The sequence below is a fragment of the Miscanthus floridulus genome, chromosome 1, assembly GCF_019320115.1.
Source record: "Miscanthus floridulus cultivar M001 chromosome 1, ASM1932011v1, whole genome shotgun sequence".
NCBI classification, from domain to species: Eukaryota; Viridiplantae; Streptophyta; class Magnoliopsida; order Poales; family Poaceae; genus Miscanthus; species Miscanthus floridulus.
The window spans coordinates 637,047-645,433 of NC_089580.1; the positions used below are offsets into that span (position 1 = coordinate 637,047).

General features: G+C 45.0%; 1 protein-coding gene across 1 annotated transcript; it reads left to right on the forward strand.

The window, feature by feature from the left end:
* The first annotated feature begins 4,727 nt into the window (after positions 1-4,727).
* LOC136470675 (pentatricopeptide repeat-containing protein At3g16610-like) lies at positions 4,728-7,788 on the forward strand. Its single transcript, XM_066468434.1, has one exon. The coding sequence runs from the start codon at positions 5,068-5,070 to the stop codon at positions 7,405-7,407; it is 2,340 nt and encodes a 779-aa protein (XP_066324531.1). The 5' UTR covers positions 4,728-5,067; the 3' UTR covers positions 7,408-7,788.
* Positions 7,789-8,387: the final 599 nt, after the last annotated feature.

Sequence of the window (8,387 nt, forward strand, 5' to 3'; positions counted from 1 at the left end):
ACCATACCAGGGGATCTGCTATCCACTGAAGCATACAACTTCCAAGGACAACCTTCTACATAGTGTGCGTCAATCCTCTTCTTCTCATTTCTTGGCAATTTAATTTCAACCCTGTGCTTTAAACTATATTCTGTAATTGCTTTTCTTAGAATCTCAAGGGTTGCAAACAACTGACCCAACTTAAATATTGGGTTATGCATATCCTGCTCTCTGAAAGTCTGAAACCTTAGGCTTTCTCCACCTTTATCATCTGATTCAGGCAACTGCAGCTCATCATCTTCTTCTTTTGTTGACATGTCATCTTCAACATCTGATACAACACTCAAAGCTTTCTTGCCCTTATCTTTCTTCTTCCTTCCTTCTTCATCATCTATATACTAAATAAAGGTCATCATCATCTGCAGCTAGTTCGTAGTCAGAATCAACAAAATCAGGGTCCTCTTCTCTGTCATCACCAGCACTGTCATCATCTCTATCATCACCAAAGCTCCTATCATTTCTATCATCAACTCAATCATAACCACAAAATTCAGGTACCCTCCCACTATCTGCATTGTCCATATGCATAGTCTTCATAGGATTGAAAACCTTGGGAGGTGAGTTCAATGGGTTTGCAACAATGTCATCCTATTGTAAACTAGAAAGGTTGTCATCATGGTCCAAATACAACACAAAATTCTTAAACTTGTGAACTAATGAGGACATTACCATTGTGTTTGTGTCAGACCAAATTAATCTCAACCCATTTGAAAAATTCTTCCCAGGTAGCAGACAGAACACCTTTATGTTTGGATTCTTTGGTAGTGTAACTTAAAAACAAGTTGCTCTATGAAAAGAGGAGACCATTTAGCAACTTCTACATGGTCAAACCAACTAACTCTTTCATCCAGATAGGCTTTGTTCAACCCTTGAGAAACAAAGCACCCCCCGTGATGCATTTCCACTGAGAATTCTTCGTCATCAGTGCCTACAGAAGAAAACCCCAAAATCTATAGCATAAATGATCAATACATGAAACCTTAGCCGACAAAAGAAGATCTTTTCTACAACAAGCGAGCTAATCGACGTAAGAAATACCTCCTAAACCAACCAATTTTAGAGTTCATGACATAGAAGGACTCACCATACTATGGCGCCTGTGCCCCCAGTGCTCGCAAAGTGGCCACCATCACGTCGACCGGCCGCGATCGGCGTGGGAGTTAGCGCTCGGCACTACCACCCCGCACAATCTTCATCGCCTCCACCGGCTACGTCGTTGTTGGTACAACCCGCCGCCTCTGTCGTCCCACCTAGCGCCTTTCCATCGTCTGCAATCCAGGGACGATGGCTTCGAAGGGAAGGGAGAGGAAGGGGTGAAGAGTGAGGGAATGGATAGGATAGGAGGCTATCGGAAAAAAACGATTGGCAAAGGGGCCTCACATGCTGCTCACATGACTTATGGACATGATGGCTGCTGACATCTATTGCCACGTAGGATCTATTCCCCAAATGAAGGGATATGGACCTAAATGGCACAACTTAAAAAATTTATGTACTCAAATATGCACTTTCAGAGTTAATGGCCTACGATGCATTTATCTCTTTAATAAAGCTTGTTTGATTGTTTGATGCGCTAGATGCTGAGATCTACTCTTATGTAAAGTCATTGGTTAAAGTTAGATTAGTTTGACTTAGGCACAAATTAAAAGGGCTATAATTTTGATCTTATGGGTACTAGCCTAATATGTAGGTTAATCACCAGCAAACAAACCTAGTTGTACTGTTAATGGGGTATTTGGTTCGAGAAAACACATCATCATCCTACACTAGGTGATCCATCGTAAGTTCATTAGGTTTTTTCTCTACAACGACATTCCTTATACTAATTATTAGCTCATACATTCATTATATGAATCAAACAAAAAGTAAGGAGGGAATAGATGATAGTACACTCCATCCTAGATGAAATGGTGCATCATGAGTTCATCTCATGATTTTGATGAAATCACTTGTGAAGGATGTAGGGAAGCAACGCATTAGGTGGCACCACTACAGGATTTCTTTGGGGAGGCGTTGGCCTTTTTTTAATGGAGGCGAGTACCCGCCTCCGTTATCCCTAGGCCGGCCAGCCTCCCGAGCGACCACCTCGGTTAATGGTTAACAGAGTTGGTCGCCTTCGATTAATCACCCATTAACCGAGGCTCCGTTAACATATTAACAGAGGCGGTCCACGTACCGCAACCGCCTCGGTTAATATAACCGAGGCGGTGGTGGGCATCGTATATCAATCGCCTCCATTAATAGGTGATTAACGGAGGTGATCATTCTTAATTTGCCTGCCTCCGTTATTCCCATGGGTTTCGAGGCCCCTATCGCTCCTAGGAACATGGAGCCCACCTAAGCCTCCCCTATAAGTTTTGTAGCTTTGCAAGCCAAAAAAGGAGATGCTAGAGATAGAAAATAATAGGTATGAGTAGGGATGACGGCTAGACCCATGGGCGCCACACTTGCTAGGGTGTGGTTGTAGATGCCAAATCACACCATGTCACTAGATATAGGCCTGCTGAGATGAATGAGGGTCAGGTGCAGTGTCAAATCACAACCCCGGTGTCATCGGGGCCCAAAATATAAGAGTGATCTCATGTAACCTTGTATCACGCATCCAATTAGTAACAATATGTTTGGTACCTATGCTTTGGATTTTTAGTCCATTTCAAGAACTTGGTACACATGTGTTAGATGGTTAGACGTGTCATACAAATATGAGAAATAATTATCCATTTTTAATTTCATATATTTGTTATTGCAATCATGATGATATATTATTTAAGTCATTGCCTCGTTCGCTTCGCTGAAAAGCCATGGCTGAAAGTACTGTTCGCTGATTTGTTATGAAAGAAAAACATTATTCCTTCATTGAAACAGTACGACTCATTAGACAAGCGAACAGAGCATACTATAAACGGGTGTTCGAAATCTGCAAGAGACCTACTAGCATAGGTGCAAGTCTGAAATTCGGGTGACAAGCCTGTCTTGTTGTGGACAGGTATTTACCTTGTTGCCACACTATTTTGTCCTGGATGTGTTCACTAGAGAGAGACAGTCGGCCTGTTCGCTGGTTGGTTTCTAGGCTGGTTTGGGCTGGCTGATGCTGATTTATTATGAGAGAAAAATACTGTTGGCTGGCTGGTTTGGGCTGGTTGAAACCAACAAGCGAACAGGCTGAGTGATGAAATCAAATATGCTAGAAAAATATATACTTTTGCATGTAAACATAAGTATTTTTTTGCATGTAAACATAAGTATTTTTTTGCATAATTTTTTAAGAGAACTAAATCTCACTTTGCCTCGTATACTTACGAAGTTAATTAGTTGAGTGCCAAATATGATAACTATAATCTCGTATTGACTAAACGGTGAATTAAGTGACCATTTATCTCATTTCATCATATTTAATTCGATTCTATTTAGACCGTTTAGATATTTTTAATAGTTTAAATGTGTTTGAACGGTTCAACTATTAAATTTATCATCTAAATAATACGGTAGGCTTCGTTTACCATTTAAACAGACGAACTAAACCCCATTTAGGCGAACATAGATATAGAGTTATAGAGTTAAGATGTGACCGCGGTTGTATAATTTGTGTCTCTCTCCTTAATAAAAAAACAGAAAAATTAACGAAAACATTGTGCTGATAGCGTCCGATCGTTCGAAGGTTCCTGTTCATGGACAACGACCAGTCCAATGGCCTACGTATACTCTCCAACGCTCGGGCGCTTCCATTCTTGAGAAGGTTTTCAACACTTGGATGCTTTCGTTCCGCAGCGCTGTGATCGCACTCCGCTGCGTCATTTTGGCGTTCTCCACGACATACGAGTGTCCGCCAACCGACATCTCTATCGGGGCCGCGCGCCTTCCTCCATCTCAATCACGCCTCTAGCCTACTGTGGCCGCCCGGCTTCCTCTATCTCCGCCACGTCTCCCATCCGTCGTGGCCTTCTCCAGCGCGCGGACGACCTTCTCCACCGAAACGGTGACAGCTCACGCTAGATCCACCATGGCCTTCTCTACCGGACCTGTCACGGCCTTGTCCACCGGAGCGGTGACCTCTACACCGGTGAACTCCATAGACTAACGAGCCTCCATTCCCAAGCAGTAAGAAGATGTTGCGCTGAAAGCACATATTGCAAACATATGTTTCAGGTGTTTCAGAAGTATGTTGCAAGTGTTTCATATCGGTGTTGCAAAAGTAGATCAAGATGTTGCAATGACTATACATGTATGTGTTCAAGTGTATGTTATAAATATTTCATGTGTATCATACGTCTGTTGTAAGTGTTTCATCTAGATGTTGCATATATTTGCAATTGTTTTCAAGTGTTTTTACAAGTATTTCAGACGCATGTTTTAAATATTTTATCTATTTTTTATATGTTGCAGCTATTGTATATGAATGTTTTAAAAGTAGACTGAATGTTGCACACGAGATGCGCGTGGAAAGCGGCCGGTGACGAGGGCCCACTGTCGGGGCACTCGCTCGCAAGCCCGTGCGCCCTAGAGCTCTAGAGACGTCCCGACGCTGGCCTGTCCGAAAATTAAATACTGGAATGAGCACGATGATTCAACTTTGGCTTAATTCGCTAAAAAAAACACTTTTGCTCGAAACAGGCACAGGCCACCAACACCAAATAAAACAGAGCATTGCCTTGCCGTGTGCACTAGACCACCTGAGTACCTGACTCCCCGAGCCCGCCCTCAGCCGCCGGCCGCCCTCCGCCGGCGCCGCGCTCATCTGCCCCGGTGCCCATCTTCCGCTTTAGGGGATTCGAAGGAGGTGGCCGCAGCTCCAGTTGTGGCAGAGAGCAGCTTGGTGGTAGAGAAGGGGAAGGCGTGGTCGGCGGCGTGCCTGGGTGGGGAGGAGGGATCGACGCTCTACTGCCAAATGTAGCCGTCTTCCGCAATGCAGTGTCCGCGGCGAAGAGTTCACGCATCCGCCACCACTACCCCGCTCACCCATCGCCGTCTCGTTGCGGCATCATCAAGGCCAACACCCTTCCGCCACCGCCGCCCCCTTGCGCTCGCGCAATGGGCCTCCCGCGAGGTCATCTCCGTCCCTTCTCCACCGCCGCCGTCCGCCTTCGCCGGCCTCCCTCCGGCTCCATCTCTCACGAGGTCAAGGACAAGAAAGAATGGCAGCTGGAGCTGGAGCAGTACATCGCCCGAGGGCAGCTGGCCCTTGCCCGCCAGGTGTTTGACAGAATCCCCGCGCCGGACGCGCGCGCTTACAACGCGCTCATCCGCGCCTACTCCTGGCGCGGCCCCTTCCACGCCGCCATCGACCTTTACCGCTCTATGCTCTACTTCCGCGTGCCCCTCAACAAGTACACCTTTCCCTTCGTCCTCAAGGCATGCTCCGCGCTTGCTGACCTCCGTGCTGGCCGCACCATCCACGCCCACGCCGCTGCCGCGGGCCTCCATACCGACCTGTTTGTCTCCACCGCCCTCATCGACCTGTACATCAGGTGCGCCCGATTTGGCCCTGCAGCCAACGTCTTCGCCAAAATGCCCACGAGGGACGTTGTTGCATGGAACGCCATGCTTGCGGGCTATGCAAACCATGGCATGTACCATCATGCCATTGCCCACCTCCTCGACTTGCAGGACCATGGCAGCCTCAGGCCGAATGCCTCCACGCTTGTTTCCCTCCTTCCGCTTCTTGCCCAACATGGGGCGCTCTTCCAAGGAACAAGTGTCCATGCCTACTGCCTTCGTGCCTATCTCGATCAAAACGAGGAACAAGTGCTTATTGGAACTGCGCTGCTGGATATGTATGCCAAGTGCAAGCACTTGGTTTATGCTTGCAGGGTGTTCCATGGCATGCCTGTCAGGAATGAGGTCACTTGGAGCGCGCTTATTGGAGGCTTTGTGCTGTGCGACAGAATGACAGAAGCTTTCAATCTGTTCAAGGACATGCTGGTAGAAGGAATGTGCTTTCTCTCTGCAACCTCTGTTGCAAGCGCCCTTAGGGTCTGTGCCAGCCTGGCTGATCTTCGTATGGGTACACAGCTGCATGCTTTGCTCGCTAAATCTGGAATCCATGCTGATCTCACTGCAGGCAACTCGCTTCTCTCGATGTATGCCAAGGCTGGCTCGATGAACGAAGCAACGATGCTCTTTGATGAGATTGCCGTCAAGGACACAATCTCTTATGGTGCACTTTTGTCAGGGTATGTGCAGAATGGCAAGGCAGAGGAAGCATTTCTTGTCTTTAAGAAGATGCAGGCCTGCAATGTGCAGCCAGATATTGCGACGATGGTGTCTCTGATCCCAGCTTGTTCTCATCTTGCTGCTTTGCAGCATGGGAGGTGCAGTCATGGCTCTGTCATAATCCGTGGGCTTGCATTAGAAACCTCTATTTGTAATTCTTTGATCAATATGTATGCAAAGTGTGGAAGGATTGATCTGTCCAGGCAGGTTTTTGACAAGATGCCAGCTCGGGATATTGTATCATGGAATACAATGATTGCAGGATATGGAATTCATGGACTGGGGAAGGAAGCTACTACATTGTTCCTAGGTATGAAGAATCAAGGTTTTGCACCAGATGATGTCACCTTCATCTGTCTAATAGCTGCGTGTAGTCATTCTGGACTTGTGACTGAAGGGAAGCACTGGTTTGATATGATGACACGCAAGTATGGTATACTTCCGAGGATGGAGCACTATATATGCATGGTTGATCTTTTGGCAAGAGGTGGTTTCCTTGATGAGGCCTATCAGTTTATCCAGAGCATGCCACTGAAAGCTGATGTTCGTGTATGGGGAGCCTTGCTTGGAGCTTGCCGGATTCATAAGAACATTGATTTAGGAAAGCAAGTGTCAAGGATGATCCAGAAACTAGGACCTGAGGGGACTGGCAACTTTGTTCTACTGTCCAACATATTCAGTGCTGCTGGAAGATTTGATGAGGCAGCAGAAGTTCGAGTAATACAGAAGGTCAAGGGCTTTAAGAAGAGTCCTGGCTGCAGTTGGATCGAGATAAATGGCTCCTTACATGCATTTGTTGGTGGAGACCAATCTCATCCATGTTCACTTGACATATATCACGAACTTGATAATATCCTGGTAGACATTAAGAAACTGGGTTACCAGGCTGACACCAGTTTTGTTTTGCAAGATCTGGAGGAAGAGGAAAAGGAAAAGGCACTTCTTTATCATAGCGAAAAGCTAGCAATAGCTTTTGGTGTCCTCAGTCTTAATGAGGATAAGACCATTTTTGTTACGAAGAATCTCCGTGTATGTGGAGACTGCCATACTGCCATCAAATTCATGACCTTAGTTAGGAACAGGACTATTATTGTCAGAGATGCCAACAGATTTCATCACTTCAAGAATGGGCAATGCAGTTGTGGAGATTTCTGGTGACTGCCAAAACGAAAGACCATTTCATGAGCTGTTGAGATATATGAGGACATTGTGTTCTGGAACTTATGTCCTTAATCCTAATATGACTTAGGCTGTGTCTATACTGTTCCTCATGAAGTTCCGTGTTGCATTCATTGCCTTATGGCGTGAATCTGAGAAATTAGACAAGATGTAACCCGATAAATTGAAAGGAAAAAACAAGGAACAAAATTGCAAAGTAAGCTAGGATTTAAGTTAGGTTAATTTTTGTTGCACATGGTGAACAGGGCACGAACCACAAAGCACATGATTTGTAGATCACAGTACAATGTATATTGACCCAGGTAACGCTAAGTAGATTTATGAGGGCATTCTTTTATTCTACTTCATTTGTGAAGTTGATTTGTTCCTCTGGTATGCATTTCATTGTTACTTTTCATAATTATGGGACTGGATTATGTGGATTACATATGAAGAACAGAGAAAATGGCCTGTTGGTTGTTTTCCATTTTCTTAACAAATACATGAGCAGCATAGAAAGAGGCCATAAAACCCCGAGATAGAGTGTCACTAAAGTATTTCAGGTTTCTATTTTCGACCATTATTATCGATATCATGGGATTGGGAAGAAGCATCTAGGAGTGTTGTTGGACCCAAAAAAAAAAAAGTCTGACTAGCAGTGCGTGAGCACTCTCTTTTTTTTCCCCCTACAAATAATCCAATCACAGTGAATTTGGGCCCCTTATTAAAAGTTTAAAACATTTGATTAGCAAACAGCAGGCGGAGATCATTGACCTAAAGAAAATGTCATTAGCAAATAGAAGTAAACATGAACAACATTTTGATGGCAGAAGTATAGGGATCTTTTTATAGTGGTATATAAATGCTGATCCTTGATTTTTGGTGGAATTTGCCCTTCGCAGTTTGAAGACAGAAAAGTTTCTATGTTTTTTTTCTTTAAATCTGCTATTTCCAATTTGTAAGATCACATGACAACATAT